The 22,128-nt window shown below is 41.2% G+C and overlaps 3 protein-coding genes across 5 annotated transcripts in view; 2 read left to right on the plus strand and 1 right to left on the minus strand.

Moving 5' to 3' along the window:
* LOC135472231 (insulin-like peptide receptor) overlaps positions 1–917 on the minus strand; it is a 62,254-nt gene extending 61,337 nt beyond the window's left edge. For both annotated transcript variants that reach the window (XM_064751628.1, XM_064751627.1), the window contains exon 1: positions 238–917. In XM_064751628.1, the coding sequence (XP_064607698.1) occupies positions 238–370 (133 nt within the window). In that variant the 5' untranslated portion in view covers positions 371–917. The remainder of the gene's footprint in view (positions 1–237) is intronic.
* Positions 918–5,223: 4,306 nt separating this feature from the next.
* LOC135472498 (ankyrin repeat family A protein 2-like) lies at positions 5,224–21,820 on the plus strand. 2 transcript variants are annotated; one of them, XM_064752023.1, is made up of 8 exons: positions 5,224–5,266; positions 5,968–6,156; positions 6,438–6,523; positions 7,285–7,351; positions 8,337–8,399; positions 9,368–9,594; positions 15,193–15,340; positions 21,512–21,820. In XM_064752023.1, the coding sequence occupies exons 2-8, from the start codon at positions 6,012–6,014 to the stop codon at positions 21,562–21,564; spliced, it is 789 nt and encodes a 262-aa protein (XP_064608093.1). In that variant the 5' UTR covers positions 5,224–5,266; positions 5,968–6,011; the 3' UTR covers positions 21,565–21,820. The 2 variants fall into 2 exon arrangements, with proteins under 2 accessions (XP_064608093.1, XP_064608094.1); XM_064752024.1 differs by lacking the exon at positions 5,224–5,266 and adding an exon at positions 5,293–5,399.
* Positions 18,776–20,953, plus strand: LOC135472310 (zinc finger protein 862-like). Its single transcript, XM_064751761.1, has one exon. It carries the CDS (start codon positions 18,803–18,805, stop codon positions 20,951–20,953), a length of 2,151 nt encoding a protein of 716 aa, XP_064607831.1. The 5' UTR covers positions 18,776–18,802.
* Positions 21,821–22,128: the final 308 nt, after the last annotated feature.

The following is a 22,128-nucleotide window of genomic DNA, read 5'->3' on the forward strand; positions in this document are numbered from 1 at the left end:
AGATATGAACAAATCCATGGGTGCAAAATATTTCTGCATATAGGGTCTTCATCTACTCGTAGAGAACAGAAGTTCAAGAAATGTTCACTGGGCGATAAACTGACGATGGACTTTTGCATAGGACTGTGTAATTATTAAGGAAGATAGGAGAAGAAATCGTGGTACTGACAGAAATCATCACAATTTTTCATCTGTAACTATGGGGCCCTACAGACATGGCGTACTACACACACTTACCGCCAACCTCGCCTGGATTTTCCTCTGTTCGTACGAACGGTCCGACGTTGAACAACAGTATCAAAACGATGGCCTTCATAGGACGTGAAAGCAGTCCTTCTGATCGGGAAAATGGACAAAACTTACAATCCATCTTCCTTTCGGCAATAGTACACACGTCATTCGCGTAGTATGTTGTTTATTTACGGGACTAGCGAGCGCTGAGCAGGTAACATTCCAAATACAAGCGTATTCACTGTACCCATGGCCGCGCCGAGCGCAGGCTACAGGCCGTTCACTTCCCTTTCGTGCAAACCATCATCTGCCTGATTCAAATTGCCTCTTTTCGCCACATGTCACTACCATATGCTAACTCCAACATGGCTCCCTAGTATCATTCAACAGAGCGTGTGTTTTGTAGGCTGTTAAAAGATTTGTTTAGCTAACAGAAAGCCCCATATATGAATCTAACAACGATTCAACAAGGCATGCCAGTTGACTTCAGCCTTGAACTATTTTTTCACGGCACGCAGAGGGTACGGGGTGCTCTTGTTTTGGCGCTGCTTTCTCTTGTGTGAGCGTTTCCCGACCAGCCTACCATCAATGTGAAACCTCTCCTTTCCTCCTACCGTATTCCAGCAATCCTTACGGTGTCTGATTCTCCATTAAATTCTATATCTGTACAGCTAATCGCGCTTGTCCGTGTTGCACAGACTCGAAAGCGGAAAAACAAGATGTAAACAAGCCTCAAAGGCGATTGGTCGAAAGGCAATGTTAGGCTGACATTAATTTCACAGCCGCACTTTAGTATTCAGGAGGTTCTACAGTCAACGCAAAAATGACACAAGTTCTAAGACCGTTTCATCGAAATGAAATCGAAATTTTCGTCGCCAGCTTGATATTTGTGACAAACAGAGGAGAAATTTGATATCGGAAGTCATTAGTTGGACTAACTGGGATGAATTTCATTTACAATGAGCCCTGTCGCGGAAATATGTCAAGTGCGTTCTAGAGCCACAGCGGTCTCTTTTTGACCCTAAACTGTATCACTTGACATTAAATAAACCCTCAAATGGAAGAAAACTGGAATTATGATTTGCTTTTCGCCTGGTATGACTATTGGCCATCAGGCGGGCGTGGGTCGGGGGATTGGCTGATAGCAGACAGAATGACAGCCATGCTTGGTAGCACACATGACACACGTAATAAAACTCCCACATGGTATACGGGCCTGGCATTGAAGCGTGCATGAGGCATGCAGGTCTGGAGGATTGGAGGTTAATAGTTGTGATATATTACAAATCTACATGCATGTGCGGATACGGGACGGTGATCTAAACAGCACGCTATTCTTAATCTCTATTAACTGATGTTTTATAAATGTTGACCCGATTTAGATAAAGAAGAAATCGCTTTAATTGTGCTCGGTTCTTACGTAATGTGACTAATTTTACGTTAGTACCTGTATAAACATATAACGACCATATAGGCCTACCAGTAAATGGCCATGGGTCTGTAGGACTTTATTTATCTCACGGCATGTCGTCAGCTATTACCGGAACCGCTATATACCGCTAATCAGAGCCTGGACCTGAACAAACACTTAATCAATGCATTGCAATGTGCACATGGATAATTATACGTATAGACCCCTACATCAGCGTATATATACTGGTAATTTTATTACATTGTCAGATAGGGTGTAGACTTACAAAGTGCTGTTGCATGTCAACCAAATATATTACTGTTGGCCGAAAAAACGACACAATTAAGGATGCACATGCGCATATATAGGGTCTACTAAAACTAAGGAGAGGCGTGTGCTTTTCGCTTAAAGTTATCATCAGACAATTTTCAATCTGCGTTTTATGTTCAGGTACAAAACATAATCACTGTCCTTAAGATGAAAACATATTTTTTTTTTAGAAATGTGTATCCAATGACTATGAAGGCCCGTCCTTCTAAGCGATTGTCAGTTGGTGACAAATGTTAGGCAAGTGTATATTCGCACTTGTATACCTATTATATCTCCTAATTCGGAAGAGTCCAAGCAGTGACCTGAGCTCATCGATTGGCAAGAGTATCTCTCTCGAACGGAAGCTGAGACTTTTGAGAAGATTGTGAAATTTATGTATTACGATTTTATTTATTTTTGATTGGTGTTTTACGCCGTACTCAAGAATATTTCACTTTTCCGATGGCGGCCAGCATTAAGGTGGGAGGAAACCGGTCACTGCCCAGGGGAAGCCAACAACCATCCATAGGTTGCTGCAAGACATTCCCACTAATACGAGTTTAACTGCCACACAAACGAAGATTGAGCCATATACCAATTTACTAGCATGTTGTTTTAAGAACGAGATTAACATCGAAGAGGAGTTTTGCGATTTAAACATCGTATGGAAATATATGTATATATATTGTTCTAGATGCTGTTATAGATAAGAATTTTGGGTAGATTTTTATATTTGCTGTAATAACATACATAGGATCAATGGAAGTGCATACGCTGTTTTTCTTCTGAGTGAAAACAAATGGTCTCAAAATCTGATAAGTCTTCAGGCGCCAGGTTGATTTTAATTTCATTCTTTACACAGTTTTCTGAAGGGGTATATAAATATACATGCCTTCAGGGTTGTTGTATATGCGCTTATAGTCTTATATATATATATATATATATATATATATATATATATATATATATATATATATATATATATATATATATATTTGACTTGATTTTCTCACATTAACCTGCATATTTTAAACAGAAAATCTGTAGTAAATAACACACGTGATACACGTATAATATCAACACACGTGATACACAGCAAGTTAAAATGTAGTGCTATCATAAAAATGGTCAGTTTTAAATTCACTGCATAGAGATATCGGAAGAAAGCGGACAACGCCGTTGTGACAGCTGGTGTATGTTACAAATTCAACCAGAATCATGTCACGTCTAATTGATGTGTTAAGAAATATTATTTATCCCGAAACATAAAGTTAGTATTTACTGTTTTCTACATTTTGAACTTTACAAGCTTTAACTTTATCAATACGCACTGTGGTAATAATAGCAAACGCTGGTATTCTGTGAGTCGATGTTGTATACTCATATTGTCAACCTGTATAGTCCACGATCTCCGCCTTATATATGAAGAACATTACACAACGTATAAATATTTATTCAAAAGGATTAAAATGATGGAAGTAAAATTAGATGAAATCCAAGTGTGATAATAATTAGTTGCACTGCATATACATATCGTATGTAAAAGGATTTCAGGCAGCTTCCGTTGCCGAAGGGGTAAGCAGGCCAGCGCGGTGCAGACCTAGGAGCCTTCCTCCAATGTGGTTGCTGTGAGTTCAAGTCCAGCTCATGCTAGCTTCATCTCCTGCCGTATGTGGGAAGATCTGTCAACAACCTGCGGGTGGTTGGGAGTTTCCATCGCGCTCTGCTCGGTTTCTTCCCACCGTATTGCTGGCCGCAGTCGAAATATTCTTGAGTATACCTGCTTAAAATTAACACCAATCAAATAAATAAATAAATAAGCAAAACGATTTCAGTCCGCTGAGTATATATAGGCTACATATTTCACGTGCATGTTTCGGCTGTTATAAACGTGAGTGTGTCACACATACTCTGCATGTCCAATTAACACCCGTTTTAAATCATTTTTGGTCCGGTACCTATACTGAGAACCTGTATTGATTACAGTACAGCGGATTGACAGGGACCTCGCGGTCATGATGACATCGTATATACTCATATATATGCACTGGTATAAACGTGTAATTTAAGTTTTAATTCTCAACATCTCGCGAACCATTCGATATAGTTTTTTACGACAATAGGGTCAATTCACACTACACATGTGCTAACTCTGGGGATAACCATTTTTACCAGTCATCATAAGATCAATATCTATATGCATAATAATCTTTTAATATTTTTATTAGTAATTTACTACAGAGAAGAATATTTATATAACCTTTTGCTGATTTTGAAAAATCTTTAATTAGGCTCGTGTCGATAGGATTAGTTTGCATGAAGCTGATACTAATATAACTGTTTAATTAGTTCAAGCATGAACGAACGGTTTGCTTAAATTGACTAAATTTTTGCTATATAATTACCTTTCCCATTTCAATTACAGTTTTCAATTGAAATGATGATGTATAAATGAACAATTTATACATTTATTTATTGTTTCAACCTGGATGTAAATATTTCGTTCTGGTCCTTTCAAACTCCGATTTTTCATATCACTTCACAGTCTTGATTTTGTTTGATGATATTGTTTTTGAATTTGTACAGGCATGCAGTACATCCACTTATATAGACTAATGATGGTAATAAGGGTGTATTTCTTTCTATCATTGGTCATTCATGGTACCGGTATGTACGTTGACGCTGTGTGCTAAATACCATCTTTCAGGATTTTACCATTTCTTTCACGTTCTCACATAGGCCTACATTATGGTGTGACAAAGGATAATGACGGTCTATAGTAATAAGGCCCATAGGCTACTTACATGTATGCAGTACTCCGGTTGCTTATACATGTAGGTCTCTATAGACATTATCAGTGTAAAATAAATCATCAGTATTATAGAAGGTACAAAATAGTTTCTTTCTCTATTTTTGCTTGCTTTATTAGGTCCTACACCACTCCAAAGTTTTTCCATGGGATTGCTGTGCATGTGATATACTCATGTGGGCATACTGATCAGCTTGATTTTCTGCTTGTGTGAATCGTTTATATAAATTCTCCCATTTTACTCCATCCACTGGATTAAATGCTCTTTTAGTAACGTTGGTATAATTATTTGTTGCAGCAGGATGGTGGAAATTAAATAATGGACGTTCTGTAGTGCTCACGAAGGCCGTGTTTGTGTACCCGCCACACGTTATGTATGGCGTACACGTGATGACGGTGTACCATGACCTGTACGTGGTTCACCGGGGTTGTCTTCCTTGTTTTAAGTAACTCTTTTGCGAAACAACAACAACGCTGGTGCTCGATCATTTCACACTGCATTACAGGTGAAATCCTCAGTGATTTATTTGAAAATTGTTGTGTGGAAAACGCATTTAGTTTTCTAGTACAAAAGTGCAAAGGTGACACATTGACGTGAGAAGAAACGTAGAGTGTAAAAATGGCAAAATGACAGAAAATGTGAGAAGCAAAAATCAAAAGCGATGAGTTTGAGATTAACGGATATAATCCAAGTCTACATGGCCTTGGAATGAATCAAAGGGCTAATCTCTTAATCTGGCTTCTTCGGAGAGTCAGTGATCTGAATGTCGTTACCACTGACCTTTACATTACATTTTTAGTTTCACTTTATTTCTTGTTCAGCCTGACCATTGTCAGGTTTATTGTAAATCTGATAAATCTGTCATCACCTCTTCACGTATGTACCAGGTATTTCCACCGTGGGGGTCTCTTACCTCCACCACACCTTTGCTAACTGTACGGGGTAGAGCTAGGGCTCTCTGGGGCACGGTGGTTACAGTGGTTAGGTTGCTGGCTAGGGAACCTCTCACCAGTACTCTGTCAGCTCACTTCCAGTTTCCTCCCACCACAATGCTGGCCGCTGTCAAATAAGCGAAGTATTCTTGAGTGTGTGGTAAAACATCAATCAAATAAATAAATAAATTTCCACCTGATTTATCTAAGGACGTATATATATACCTCCATGATTTATCCTTATAATTGTCATGAGTTTGGTTTTATAATTTAGCATGATGCCAGCAAAGGTAAAGTGAGCTGATTCAAGTGGACAACATGGCTGACCACAGGCTTGACCGCAGGTTTAGGCCGGCTTCCATTTCACCGGTCAAACATTCCATGAGTGGTCGGTCGTTGATTTCTCCCGCAGACAGCGATCAGGAACAGAATGATCTGGAAGTGGCAGCAGTTCTTGCCAAAGGTAATACATGTACTTAATACATTGTATATTCAGTACAAAGCTTGAGAATCGTATAAAGTATTTTTTGGATGTAAACAAACCGATAGTAACTCGGTACCATCTTCTAATTGTAACAGGATGGTATACAAGTGCTATCTACTTCTGGGCTGGAGGAAATTTCCCTTTAGCCTAGTGGCAGAAGCGTTCAAATCCCAGGTTCAAATCCAAGTCCTGTCATACTTATTATTTACTGAGTTACCATGTACTGTTCATTGTTATTCAGATCTCTTGTTTGTTTGCAGAACCACGCCCTGATGTGAAATATGCATCGCAATCCAAAAGCCAAGGAGCTGGGAGTATGTGTAAATCAGTACTGTCGCCTATGAGGGTAAATTGTTAAAGCAGTTGTTTTCTGGCAAGGTTATTTAATGTGCCTCACTACTGGTTTTCATCTTTTGTGGTTGCAGTTTTGAATCCATCACTTGAATTAGTGAATTAAGGTACTAGAATGTTGAGAGTATACATTTGGGACCTGTGGCATTGCATGCACACAACTTCCATGGCTACCAGTGCTGAAGGTGTTGTCATGATAATAGGATATAGGTAGAGCCTCAGCGTTCGAGTCAAAGTCACAAGATTTTGAAGCGGGTGTAGACTTACCAAAGACTTTCAAAATGGTACTCGCTCGCTCGTCGCTCAGCATTGAGAGATTACAGCAAGAACACAAGACTAGTTGGCTGGTGTCAGTACAATGTGACTGGCATGTACTCACTCTGTCTGACTCCTCATCGTCATATGACTGAAGAATTTTTTAAGAACAACGTAAAAAATCCAGCATACATGCACACGTAGAGCCTCCTGTGGTTTGTGTTACAGGCGACAGGAAATTTGTAAGGTGTTTCTTGAATTACATAGGAATTCAGAAAAAAATAAATCTTAACATCTTTTTTTGCCATATTTTCTTAGAAAACAGAATTATCAGAAATAATGAGCAATAGTTTTCAAGCTTTCAAAAAAAGGATGATTCAGATCTTCAGTTTATAAGGGAAAGGTTCATGCGACTGCATTTGTATACCTTCTGCATTGTACTTGTATATATTAAGTATCACGCTTCAATAGGGTGAGACAAATACTGTTTTTCTTTTCCAGCCATCGACGGTGATGACAAATTTACAGCGAGGAAATGTTCAAACAACAACACCATCTCTGATCTCGCGTAAGTGGCAAATTGAACAAGTGAAATTATAGGAAAGTATAGATGTGTGCCAGATTTGTGAGTAACCTGGTTGCATTGGCCATGTGATAAACCAGCCGCGTCATTTCCTGAAACCTTTAAATATACATTCTGGGTACCTTGGCCTGGTGCTTAGCATAAGGTAAACCCGGCACTGTCAGCTCAATGTCAGTATACTGTTATTGGATGCAGATTATTTTTGGTGTCAGTATACTATAACTGGATGCAGTGTCATGTTTGGTACCGGTATACTGTTGGGTGTCATGTTTGGAGTTGGTATACTGTGATAGGGTGGGTGTAATGTCTGGTGTCAGTATACTGTGACTTGGTGGGGTATCATGTTTGGTGTCTTTAGACCAATATTTAAGTGAGACAGCATATATATATATATATGTTGGGATACATTGGGACTTGCCATCTGCAGTGAGATATAGTGATATGTGAGAAATAAGGTGGGGATAAACTAATGTATGTTCAATGTAATTCCCATGCAAGCAATCATGTCTGTCCATTCTGCTGTATAATGTGATCAGCATAGTTCATTAAAACATGATAGATGTATGGTACATGTCTTACTTAGCTGGAAAGTATATGGAAAAAAAAAACAACAACAACATATACATGTAATGTGAAGCTCTAAGGATTACTAGTATGTGGACAGTTATTCTAAATTGTCTACAATGAGGCCTTTGTATACTTTCTAAATGTTACTGAAATCACAGACCAACAGGCTTTCAGCTTATTTAAAAGATTGAGAAAATGACTAGTACATATAATAGTTTTTACGTATATATGTAATAAGGATAGTTCAGGTAAATATTATAACTGTCCCCTGTATACTATAATGTGGTTTCTGCAAATGAGGATATTGTTTTAGAAAAACAATTCTGGAAGTTGCGTGTTTATTAAATAGCATTAAGTGCAGGGTAAAGGCCTCCTTCTAACATGGTTATTGTGTGATTTCTAGACAAAAGCATTCACCAGATGGCTGCCCAAGGGGAGTTAATTGTCCTGAGGCAAGAAATAGAAGGTAAGTGTGAGTTAGTTCCCTTTAGTCCCAACCTTTTCCTTTCCTTCCCAATATGTAGTACAAGGTGAATTGTGTGTTCAATTTGAGTATGATAGCACAGAATATCCAGCAAAAGCTGAAAACTATAAAATATGAGGACGTGTGATATGACTTGAATCCACACAGCATGGCATAGAACTGTTATCATTAGATTTACTCATTGTCAATTGATGAATAAAAATAAAAGAGAAGCCAGGTTGGCAGAAATTCATGATTGGCTGTATTACATGATGTGCAGATGTCATTAAAGTACGAATACACACAGGTGTATTTATTTATTGTATTTTGATTGTTGATTAACAGCATAGACAGTTGCAGTGTTCAATTCCTATAACTCTTCTGAGTGCAACGTCGTTGCTAGATGGCAGATCTGCCTATCATGTTATATCTTGTCAGGGGTCAAAATAGTTGATGAGTCACTTACTTTCTCACTTAAGTCCAGGTCATCTCAAAGATCACAAAATACTCAAAGTGTCAGCAGTATAAAGGAACGTTCATAATATCATGGTTTTCACTGAATAATTACATGATAACCAACTCTGTGACTTTAAAGAAAATATCTGAAGGCTTTCTTCATCAAAACTTTAGAAAGAATGTACAACAACAACTGAATTTTCAGTTTTACAACTACAGCATGGTGTATTTTGTGTTGATTTCTGTAGTGGTGTGCATCTTAAAAGTGGCAGAAATTTGCTGAATTTGAGCCGGGATTCCTCCATCCATAATGCGTATTTTTTTTGAGAAAGACCTTCTCCATCCTGGCCATTGATCATTGATCAATTGAGTAAAGCTTTCCCTGGAGATATTACCATGTACATGTAGTTTTTAACATCTTTTCCAAACCAGTTTAGGTTACGAATTCACCTCCACCTTATAGAAATTTTAATGCATGTCCAAATTAACAGTACTGTGTCTCTGTTTCTCACCAGGGGGCGCTGATGTGAATCAAGCCGATGATTCTGGATTCACAGCATTATTATGGGCATGTGCCTATGGGCAGACAATAACAATGGAGTACTTATTGGAGAAAGGGGCAAACATACAACATTTTGGCAACCATGGTGAAAACTCTCTGCTGCTTGCCAGTTGCCATGGTTACACAGACATCGTTAGTCAGCTGGTGTCTCTTGGAATGTCTGTGAATTACACCGATGAGGTAAGAGTGTCAATTCCTTGTTTATCGGCTTAGTATTGACTTAATTCAACCAGTGGAATGAGAATAAGCGCATTCAGACGTTGCCATTTTGATTAATGCTAATGTTAACTTGGTTACGGTAATTCGCTGACCTTTCGACTAGCATGCATCAAGCCACAGGTGTGTGCCAGACTGTAAAATTTGCCACTTTTACATCGATTGATAGAAACTTAAAATGGTGCTGCAATGGTGGGGTGGGTGATTGTTTTCTTGCCTCGACCGATGGATAGACAAACAGCGCCACGGGAGTGTGGTGCACATTCTTGGCGAGATGAAAGTAGTCCGGTGGGTACAGGCTTTGCAACACCTTTATTTTTATCCATGAATTAAAATGAAGAAAGTATCTAGCCATAGTTGTTTACAAATTTGTAAATTCCAAAACATGTTCTGTCATATTGGCAAGCTGAGGACTGCTTCTCCGGCTGTCAGAGCTACACTGCATCGGCGAATGCATTATACGGGGAACAGGGTTGTCTGTTCACCGTCCCAATAATGAATGTAACAAATCAGCATGCAGATGTATCACAAATGTAGTGTCTCTTCATCCCATTTAAAAGTGTCATATTCTCTCACCATTTCATTTCAGAAACTGTCAGTTATACACGTAAGAAAACCTTGGAAAAGCATTCCTAACCTAACACATGTTCAAACTTCATTTTTGCATTGTTGTCAGTAAATTTGCATTCAGCCCATTTAGGTAGACGCGAACAATGCCCAGACATTGCCGATTTCATAAAATAGTGATCCTAAACTCAACATGCACGGATTGAACAATGTGTTCGCATATGTGGAAATGGATGCCCATTTATACTAGCTTCATATTGCAACAATTGTAAACAGTGTGTTAATGCAAGGCTAAATCTGTTCCTACTTACATTTTCTGGGAACTCAGTCACATAAGTCTTACAGGTAACTGACAGTTTCAGAATTCAACACTGCCCAATTTAGATGAACTTATTTTCATTGACCCACACTTTGGAAAAAAAAAGTCAACACCATTGTGAAATCTCCCTCCAAATCAAGGCTAGCAGATGGAGGCGCAAAATTTTACATACCGTAACGTGCCTGTTGAAGAGCCTGTGTATTTTAATTTGGACTTCGGCGTTGACTTTGTTACTATGCCATTTCAGTTAAGCCATCATAAAATCATGTGCTGATATAGGTGTATTACAAAGATATTCACAACACTTACATGTTGTCCATTTACCACGGGTAGAATTCCAGAAAAGTACCAAAACAGGTTGCTTAAGTGGCATTTAGAAGTCGGTGAGGAGGTACACTGGACAAGGCATTCTTATGGATGTATGTATGATGTCATTCACTTGATAACGATGCTAGTATCTGCATCGAAACGTTGTGTTAAATAAACCAAGTAGTTGTACATCCATAAGAATGCCTTGTCCAGTGTACCTCCTCACCGACTTCTAAATGCCACTTAAGCAAGCTATTCGTCATCAGCATGGAGATGCGGCAATCCAGGACATCAACCGCTTGAACAACTTAGAGAAGAAATACCTGAAATGCTCCAACCACCTAACATTCCTGATGAAATGCAGAGACCAAGGTACCATACCCAAAGGCCTTCGGTTGAGATCCCCAGTCCATTCTCAATCAGCACACAAAATCCTTCAACAGGCTAGCAGACTCTTGGTTAAAGAGCGAATCCGACACCACAGGAAAACTAAAGCACACAGCCTGGCTGCAATTGTCGATCAACAGGACAAAATCCAGTCTATCCTACAGCCCGAAGAGTATGCCCAGCACCACCAAGCACAGACCGAGTCAAACAGACAGCTCAACTCGAAAATCAAATCCAGCCAACAACAAAAGTTCAACAACCTCACGCAAAGTACACGAGAGCCAGCCCACCGACACCAGTCTGAGCCCGTGAGAACCCAGTACATCAACAAGACTGTGGTGAACCTAAGCACTAAAGCACTCACTCCCCACCAACTTAGTCTACTGGCAAAGGGATTGAATTTTGTCCCAACCACCAAAACCATACCCAAGGATGACTTCATCGTAGACATCGAAGAAGGCCTTCAACAACTAGCACCCGGGGGCCACATCGACTACCTCCGCCACCAGGTAGCATCCCTACTGGATAAAGCACAACCCCAACGAAACAACCTAACTAAAGAAGAAAGCAGAGCCTTGGTCGAACTGAAGAAAGACAAGTCCATAACCATAGCACCAGCTGATAAAGGAAAAGCTGCAGCCATTCTTGACAAAACAGATTTTAACAAACTGGTAGACAACTTACTAACAGACCAGTCCACATACCGAACCCTGAAAACTGACCCCACCAACAAGTTTGACCGGCAACACAGATCCCTCCTGAACCAACTCAAAACCAGTGGTGAGATCACACCTGAAATCCAACGAAAGTTAACAGTGCAACACCCCCGTGCACCGTATGCCCGTGCAACCATCAAAATCCACCAGGACCCTGTAAAAGCCAGGTTACTGATATGCTCCAGAGGAACTGTCTTCTATAACACTGCCCAGTACCTCACGAGACTACTATCACTATGGTCTAAGGCTGCCGACTCCTTTATCAAAGACTCAGCTGACTTCTGTAACAAAATACGTCAGATCAATGAACCCTGCAAACTTGTGAGCTATGACGTTGTTGACCTATTTACCAATGTCCCAACCAGCCAAGCCCTAGATGTGATAAGAGACAAGATAACAGCCACACCACCGACGACATTCCTATCCCCAGATAACATCATCCGCCTACTGGACTGTTGCCTGTCATCCACTTACTTCACTTGGGGTGACACAATTTATGAGCAGATCCATGGCCTCCCCATGGGATCCCCACTATCACTGATTGTCTCCGAGATCTACCTAACTGAACTAGAGAACAAAGCCTTAGCCACGTCACCCATCCAGCCCATCTGTTGGATGCGAAAAGTGGATGATACCTTTGTCGCACTTCAACACCACCAAGATCCATCTGCCTTACTTGACCACCTGAATTCACAACACCAACGCATCAAATTCACCATGGAAACTGAGAAAGATCAACAAATACCATTCCTAGATGTCCACGTGAAGAGAACAGCAGACGCTGTCCAAACCACAGTGTACCGCAAACCGACCCACTCCGACCAGTACATCCACTACAAGTCCAACCACCCGCCCAAAACCAAGACCGGCATCATCTCCACCCTCACAAAGAGAGCTAAACTCATCTGTAACAGCAACTTAGACGAAGAGATCCAACACCTGCGTACAGTTTTCACTCGCCTGAATGGATACCCAGCAGACCAAGTAAATAAAACCATCCAGAAGTCCTCGCAACCTGAACTCAATCAACAGCCTAGAGTCCACGTGGAAGGCCCCGGTATACGAGTCAACCTCCCCTACATTGGTCCAACCAGCCACAAAATAGCCCGCCTAATAAAACAGTCAACTGGAATAGAACAGTCTTCAGAAGCCTGACCACACTAAAGACCCACCTACATGCCACAGGAAAGAAGACACCAACCAAACCCCAGCCACCCAAAGGAGTTGTCTACCAATTAAAATGCAGTTGCAACAACTCCTACATAGGTGAAACAGGCAGACCGCTTCAAACCAGAATTAAAGAACACCAATCATCAGTACAGAAACTTGACTCCAAATCTGCCATATCTGACCACATCCAAGAAAACCCATCCCACAACATCAACTGGAATACAGTCAGGACACTGGACATGAATCAGCCCCATTGGAAGAAACGAAAACTACAGGAAGCCATCCAGATTAAGAGATTAAAGCCCAGCCTGAACAGAGATCACGGCATCTACCTCCCCTCAGCTTATGATCTGCTAATCCTCCAAACCGCTCAGGAACCCCACCGAGCCTAATCAGTACGCCAACACCCACCCCAGGACACCTTAATCCCCTGAGGACTGTTTACCTTCTTTTTTGTTTTATCTGTTGACATTTGCATCTCTTGCTATATATAAGCGCAGTAGTAATTTTGATGTCATTCACTTGATAAGGATGCTAGTATCTGCATCGAAACGTTGTGTTAAATAAACCAAGAAGTTGTACATCCATAAGAATGCCTTGTCCAGTGTACCAAAACAGGTGTCGGATCGGGTCTCTGCTATGATTGATGGGTCCAACAAAAAGTGTTGGAAAGAGCGGAGTGAAGTTGGGATTGTATATCAGTACAACTATGCTCTTTATATTTGAATACACTCAGTCTGTTTTAGATTTACCCTTCCTCCCCCATGCACAGAATGCTATAGTTAGATCATGAAGATCAAGACGTATGTGTGTTTTAATACAAACAGGGTGGTTTTTTCCTTAAAAGAAGAAAAACGTAATTTCTGTAAGTCGGAGAAGCACAGTGGCTACAACCTAATGAAGGGACAAAAAAAAAAAATTCTTAGAAACCCCAAGAAAAAAAAAACACTTTGAGTTGGACCAATTATAGCAAGTTGATCAAGTTACCCGCAACAGGCAACTAATTTCACCATTGCATAGGCTCACATGTTATCAAGAATAACCAAGGTGTAAGTAGAAATTTAGTGTCTCATGAGGATGTTTGCTGTACCTGCACGTGTGTTGTTGGTTTGCTAAACAAGCTCTTACAGATGAGTTTTTATTACAAATTAAGTTGTGTGATAGGCTGTTACAGTGTTTTGTGGTATCTCATTGCTTGCAGTGAACAAATGATAACAAAAGACAGTGTGGCTTGGGAAATCACCTGAGTGAAGGGCCCTACATTTTTGCCTTGCGTTTTGACTCAGACTGACCATTCAAAGACCAAGCCGACCCTTCCCTGGCGAGAGTGTATCCATGCACATCCCTGGCCAGTTGACACGTGCCGACTTTCTATATTGTCTATAGTTATATAGGAGAGAACCATCAACCACCCACAGTACGCTATTCAACTTCTCTGATCAGATTGCCCTACAGCTCCTAACCCTGTTTGGTCAACTTTCCCTCGGGCATTCCGATGAATTACGGTAGTCCAATTTGATTGGTCAACTTAACAATCACATGCAGTGAATACAGTCTGATTTATATGTGTTAAATTTTGAACCATGTAAATTGAAAATTTGAAACGAGGTCAGTTACCTAACTCATTTTTAAAGTTGCATATTTAGAGGTGCATTTTTTAGGTCAAATAAATGTCACACAATATTATTTTTGATGCTGAAACGTACATTTTTCAGTAAGGTATCATCTTACCATCCAAACAAACCTTAAAGCACCTTCCTATAATCAGTAGTCCTCTTACATCAGGTAAAATGAGCAAGTTATGTCAAGTTATGGCCATTTAGGTTAGTTTGCATATTCAAATCCAGCATGTGCTGACTCGGTATCGTGTGTCAGAAGATGTGGTAGTCTCTCTGGGCTCTGTGGGAAGATCTCCCAGCAACCTGCGGATGGTCATGGGTCTTCCCACAATAATGCTGGCCTCTGGCGTATAAGTGAAATATTGTTGCATAAAGTGTAAAACACTCATGAAATGAAATAAAATACCTTGTTACAATATGCCTATTAAAAAAGAAATTTGGTGTAGTGTTAAATAAAGGTTTTTTGTTGTTGTAGAGTGGTAGTACAGCTCTGATGTATGCAGCCTACAACAACCACACTGGTTGCGTGCGAGTCCTGCTGGAGTATGGGGCAGATATTACGATAGAGAATGAGGAGGGGCTAAGTGCCATGGACCTGGCAGTAGGCCAGTCCCACAAAGCAGGTGAGTGAAGTACTGGTCTATTAAGTATTTCATTCTAAGATAAAAAAAAAACACTTTCAGATGAAAATCAGGGCTGTAAAATTATACTTTTGTTGCTAAAATTTTTCTTGAACTTCAAGAAGTTGAACTTCACAAAAAAAAACATGGCTATATAAAGACTGATGAATCAATCAGATTTGAGCAAAGCATGTCACTTAAAACCTGCTTAACTTCAGGTGAAATATGGTATGTTTGTCTAGAGTAGAATGTTACTGACACAACTCATTATCCAGCTTTGCACCAGTGGGGTTTGCCAACTGCAGATGGTGATGGGATGAGGGGTATGTTTGTCTCCAGAGTAGAGTGTTATTGACACAACCCATTATCCAGCTTTGCACCAGTGGGGCTTGCCAACTACAGATGGTGATGGAATGAGGGGTATGTTTGTCTCCAGGGTAGAGTTTTATTGACACAACCCATTATCCAGCTTTGCACCAGTGGGGCTTGCCAACTACAGATGGTGATGGAATGAGGGGTATGGTTTGTCTGCTGAGTAGAGTGTTAGTCACACAACTCATTATCCAGCTTTGCACCAGTGGGGTTTGCCAGCTACAGATGGTGCTGCAATGAGGGGTATGTTTGTCTAGAGTAGAGTGTTACTGACACAACCCATTATCCAGCTTTGCACCAGTGGGGTTTGCCAGCTACAGATGGTGATGGAATGAGGGGTATGTTTGTCTCCAGGGTAGAGTGTTAATGACACAACCCATTATCCAGCTTTGCACCAGTGGGGTTTGCCAACTACAGATGGTGCTGGAATGAGGGGTATGTTTGTCTAGAGTAGAGTGTTATTGACACAACCCATTATCCAGCTTTGCACCATTTGGGTTTGCCAGCTACAGATAGTGATGGAATGAGGGGTATGTTTGTCTCCAGGGTAGAGTGTTAATGACACAACCCATTATCCAGCTTTGCACCAGTGGGGTTTGCCAACTACAGATGGTGATGGAATGAGGGTTTTTTTGTTTGTCTCCAGAGTAGAGGGTTATTGACAACTCATAATCCAGCTTTGCACCAGTGGGGCTTGCCAGCTACAAATGGTGATGGGATGAGGGGTATGTTTGTCTGCTAAGTAGAGTGTTAGTCACACAACTCATTATCCAGCTTTGCAGCAATGGGGTTTGCCAACTACAGATGGTGATGGAATGAGGGGTATGTTTGTCTCCAGAGCAGAGTGTTATTGACACAACTCATTATCCAGCTTTGCACCAGTGGGGCTTGCCAACTACAGATGGTGATGGAATGAGGGGTATGTTTGTCTGCTGAGTAGAGTGTTAGTCACACAACTCATAATCCAGCTTTGCACCAGTGGGGCTTGCCAGCTACAAATGGTGATGGGATGAGGGGTATGTTTGTCTGCTAAGTAGAGTGTTAGTCACACAACTCATTATCCAGCTTTGCACCAGTGGGGTTTGCCAACTACAGATGGTGATGGAATGAGGGGTATGTTTGTCTCCAGAGTAGAATGTTAGTCACACAACCCATTATCCAGCTTTGCACCAGTGGGGCTTGCCAACTACAGATGGTGATAGAATGAGGGGTATGTTTGTCTCCAGAGTAGAGTGTTATTGACACAACTCATTATCCAGCTTTGCACCAGTGGGGCTTGCCAACTACAGATGGTGATGGAATGAGGGGTATGGTTTGTCGGCTGAGTAGAGTGTTAGTCACACAACTCATTATCCAGCTTTGCAGCAATGGGGTTTGCCAACTACAGATGGTGATGGAATGAGGGGTATGTTTGTCTCCAGAGTAGAATGTTATCGACACAACCCATTATCCAGCTTTGCACCAGTGGGGCTTGCCAACTACAGATAGTGATAGAATGAGGGGTATGTTTGTCTACAGAGTAGAGTGTTAGTCACACAACTCATAATTCAGCTTTGCACCAGTGGGGCTTGCCAGCTACAAATGGTGATGGAATGAGGAGTATGTTTGTCTCCAGAGTGAGTGTTACTGACACAACCCATTATCCAGCTTTGCACCAGTGGGGCATGCCAACTACAGATGGTGATAGAATGAGGGGTATGTTTGTCTACAGAGTAGAGTGTTAGTCACACAACTCATAATCCAGCTTTGCACCAGTGGGGCTTGCCAGCTACAAATGGTGATGGAATGAGGGGTATGTTTGTCTCCAGAGTGAGTGTTACTGACACAACCCATTATCCAGCTTTGCACCAGTGGGGTTTGCCAACTACAGATGGTGATGGAATGAGGGGTATGTTTGTCTCCAGAGTGAGTGTTACTGACACAACCCATTATCCAGCTTTGCACCAGTGGGGCTTGCCAACTACAGATGGTGATGGAATGAGGGGTATGTTTGTCTCCAGAGTGAGTGTTACTGACACAACCCATTATCCAGCTTTGCACCAGTGGGGCATGCCAACTACAGATGGTGATAGAATGAGGGGTATGTTTGTCTACAGAGTAGAGTGTTAGTCACACAACTCATAATCCAGCTTTGCACCAGTGGGGCTTGCCAGCTACAAATGGTGATGGAATGAGGGGTATGTTTGTCTCCAGAGTGAGTGTTACTGACACAACCCATTATCCAGCTTTGCACCAGTGGGGTTTGCCAACTACAGATGGTGATGGAATGAGGGGTATGTTTGTCTCCAGAGTGAGTGTTACTGACACAACCCATTATCCAGCTTTGCACCAGTGGGGCTTGCCAACTACAGATGGTGATGGAATGAGGGGTATGTTTGTCTCCAGAGTGAGTGTTACTGACACAACCCATTATCCAGCTTTGCACCAGTGGGGTTTGCCAACTACAGATGGTGATGGAATGAGGGGTATGTTTGTCTCCAGAGTGAGTGTTATTGACACAACCCGTTATCCAGCTTTGCACCAGTGGGGCTTGCCAACTACAGATGGTGATGGAATGAGGGGTATGTTTGTCTCCAGAGTGAGTGTTACTGACACAACCCATTATCCAGCTTTGCACCAGTTGGGCTTGCCAATTACAATGGGGAAAAAGAAATCATATATCTGGTATTTAGTCATGTTACAGAATGGTGGCTCATTCTCATACATTATGGCACATGGATGGCAATTTCTTACTTTTCTTATCATACTTATTACGGCTGTGATATAACTTAAATATTCATGCAGGGATTTACCCGACGCAAAAAACACGCGTCTCTGACGCGTGTTTTTTGACTTGGACGCAAAAAATGCATCGGCAGGGGTCCCATGGGACACAACAAAAAACCCCCCCCCAAAATTTACAACCACATCCAAGTGCCCATGGAAGATGATTTAGTCACTAAAATAATTCATGTATCCAGTTATTTTCATAAACCAGCATCCACGTGTTCTACGGTAGCAACATGGCACATCCAGCGCTAAAAATAGCACGCGTGGCCTACAATTGTGACGTATGCTGCTAGAGGGGGATCAATGAATTGACGCACTGCTTCAATGCACACAGCACGCGCTGTAAAGTGTAAGCGGTCCGCTGAGCAAATGTGCTATCATTCAAAGCAAATCATGAGCAAACAGTCCAAGTTGTCAAAGTTTTTCGGCGGTGGATCCGAGTCTAGCCACACTGTTGTCATGCGTGATTCTGAATCACCTGAGCCGGCTGAAGCTGAAAAAACTTCACACACTGACACAGACGCGGTATCGGCACCTAAACGGGCTCGCACTCGATCGTTTCAAACCGAATGGCAAATGAAATTTCCATGGTTGAGTAGGGCCAACTCCGAATCCCAGGCCTCGGGTATGATATGTAACACTTGTAAAAGTGCAAATTTTGACAATTCCTTCACAACAAACCAGGGCTGTTGTAACTTTCAACTCAGCGCATTGTCCCGCCATCAAGATTCTAAACAACACATCGAGGCTGTAAAGATTTTACATATGCGCTCTCACACAGATGCGGCCATGAAAAAAGTTCGCGAAGTCAGCCAAAATACGTACGACGAAAAAATGAACAGCGAAATGATTCAGCTAAGAACTGTTTTTGTGATGGCCAAAAATAACATTGCCGCTGATAATTTTCGAGACCTAATGGACTTGCAAGTTTTGAATGGTGTAAAAGTGAAGCAGTACTACAAACGGCCGCAAATTGTCTCCGAAATGGAGGAGTGTATAGAACAAGTCGCGGAGGAAAGCATTCTTGACAAATTACAGGCAAGTGACTTCATTGGCATAATGTTGGACGAGACTTGTGATGTATCAGTGGAAAAAAAAATTGCCATTTATGTTAGATACATTGACAATGGAGAAGTGCATGTGTCGTTTATAGGCAATGAACGTATAACAGACGGTACCGCTGCTGGTATTGAAACTGCCATTATCTCAGTTTTGGAAAGGAAAAACATTTGCCAGGATGACATGCAGAAAGTCCTTGGTCTGGGAACTGACGGAGCGGCTGTAATGACTAGTCGTCACAATGGCCTCGGCGCAAAACTGGTCCGTCGAAATAAGAATATTGTCCATATCCACTGCGTGGCTCACCGTTTGAATTTAGCTGTATCCCAGGCAGGAAAGTCGATTGAGTATTGCAAGAACTATCACGCCATGATCCACTCACTCTATCAGTTTTACAGGGATTCTTCTGTCAGATACGATAAGCTAAGACAACTACAAACTGTTCTTAACGGCAAGGCAAAACAAATCGTGGAACCCACATCTGTTCGTTGGCTTTCTATTGAGTCTGCTGTGAAAATGATTCTAGACAGTTATTGTGCCATTATGCTCTCCCTTGATGCGGAAAAATCACCGAAAGCAGTAGGACTATCGAAATTTATTGGCAATTCATTGTTCCTGTTGTTCACAGCCCTCCTCATTGACATTTTAACAGCCATTGGAATTCTAAGTCTTACGTTCCAGAAAGATGCCGTCAACCTTTCTCATATCAAACACAGTGTTACTTCTGCCAAGAACACATTGACTGACATGAGAAAAGGGTCCAGCAAGGTTACGGAAGTTCTCAATGCTTTGGGTGAGATGCCAACAACAGGAGAGGCAGCCAAGTACCATGATGTGAATGTTACAGATAATAACATTCTCAGACAAAGGTTTAATGATATCAGAAATACCTACCTGGATAAGCTCAGCAGTAACCTTGATGACAGGTTTCCCAGTGACATGTTAGACAAGCTTGAATGTTTTGATGTCCTGTTCAACCCAGGGCGATACCCTAGTGACCTTAACCTCTTAGATTATGGCGTGCAACAGTTTGGTGTGTTAGTAGAGTTTTACCAAGAGCTTGTTAACACAGAGAGAATGGAAGCTAGCTTTCTACAGTTCAAACACTTAGCTAAGTCATACCAAGTGCTTTCATTTGAAGCTTTTGTGAAAGTGTTGATCAGAGAGTTTAATGAAGAGTTTCCTGATTTTGTGTTACTTGGCAAAATTGCATTGGTGCTTCCAGTTTCCTCTGCCCCATGTGAGAGGGGATTTTCCATCCAAAATGCAATCAAGAACAAATCCAGGAACCGGATAACTCCAGAACGTCTAAACAGGCTGATGTTTATCAAACTGAATGGTGGCAGTGTGGAGCACTTTGACTTTGCCAGAGCAGCCAAAATTGTCACTGACATGAAAAAAAGACTTCCTCATTAATAAGTTCTCTCAGTGTACAGTTAGTCAGACTGTCACTCAAGGCCACTCAGTGACTATAAAAGTGATAATCATAACATAAATTAAGAGTTCGATTTTAATGATAGAGAAAAAAAACTATTTGTAACATTGAATAAAATAAACAGAGCACAAAGGTCATTAATATATATATGTGTTTTTATAGGTCATTTATATATTAAAAATTCATTGGACCCCCATTATGGTATGTGGGACCCCACTTTTTTTTTGAATGGGGTCCATTGGACCCCACAAAAATTACAGCCAGGTAAAACCCTGTTCATGAATGCAGAGTGAGACACCAAATAAATGCCAAGCTAGGACAATTTTTAAGTTGGTGCAAGATACATTGGCAAATCTTCACTTAATTAATATTATTAAAAAATTTAAAAATAAAAAAAAGGTTTTTTACAAGGCAGTTTTGCCCTGCACTGAACAGTTGGGCCGATGTCAAAATACTATTTTGTTTTAGACGTTGTCCTTTTCCCTTTGCTTATTTCCAGGCTTGAATGTGAGTTGTCAAATAATTTGTTTTGATTTCAGTTCAACAAGTGATCGAGACACACATGCTTTCACTGTTTGGTGGAATGCCCTGAGGAGTTACCTAGGAGAGATGGTGATGTCCTGCCATACCAGATGATCCCTCCAGAGCCACTGCACGTTTTTGGTCCACTTAGTGACCATCAAGCGTGTTGTGCCGAGGATATTCCTCTCGAGATTTCCCCTCTGGAGGTTAGGGATAGCCAGCTTTCCATCCATGTGGAAAAATTAGTGCTGTATTTGGACTCAAGAGTTTTCAGCACTTTAAACATGGGAGAGAGTGGAAAGAATTGGCATTCCCCTTGAACAAAATGGCCTCAAAAAAGGCTGTTTGGACAGGGTCTTTCACATTTCTGCTCTGAAGTGAAGGTTTGAATCCAGGTCTTGAAGACAGCAGAGGTTGTGATGTACATATACAGAGTGGAATACTGCAGTACCGTGAAAGATGGTACGCAGCCTTTAGTAAATGTATCAAAATTCCCCTGAAAGGAAGTTAGAAATGTGACACAGCAAACTTTAATTGTTCAAGCTCTAGTGTACTGGGCCATATTGACTTGTTTGTGTGGTATCTCAAGAACTGAGCTGTATCTCCAGAACTACCAGGCTGGACTAACTTGTTT

Source organism: Liolophura sinensis, chromosome 8, assembly GCF_032854445.1.
Source record: "Liolophura sinensis isolate JHLJ2023 chromosome 8, CUHK_Ljap_v2, whole genome shotgun sequence".
NCBI classification, from domain to species: domain Eukaryota; kingdom Metazoa; phylum Mollusca; class Polyplacophora; order Chitonida; family Chitonidae; genus Liolophura; species Liolophura sinensis.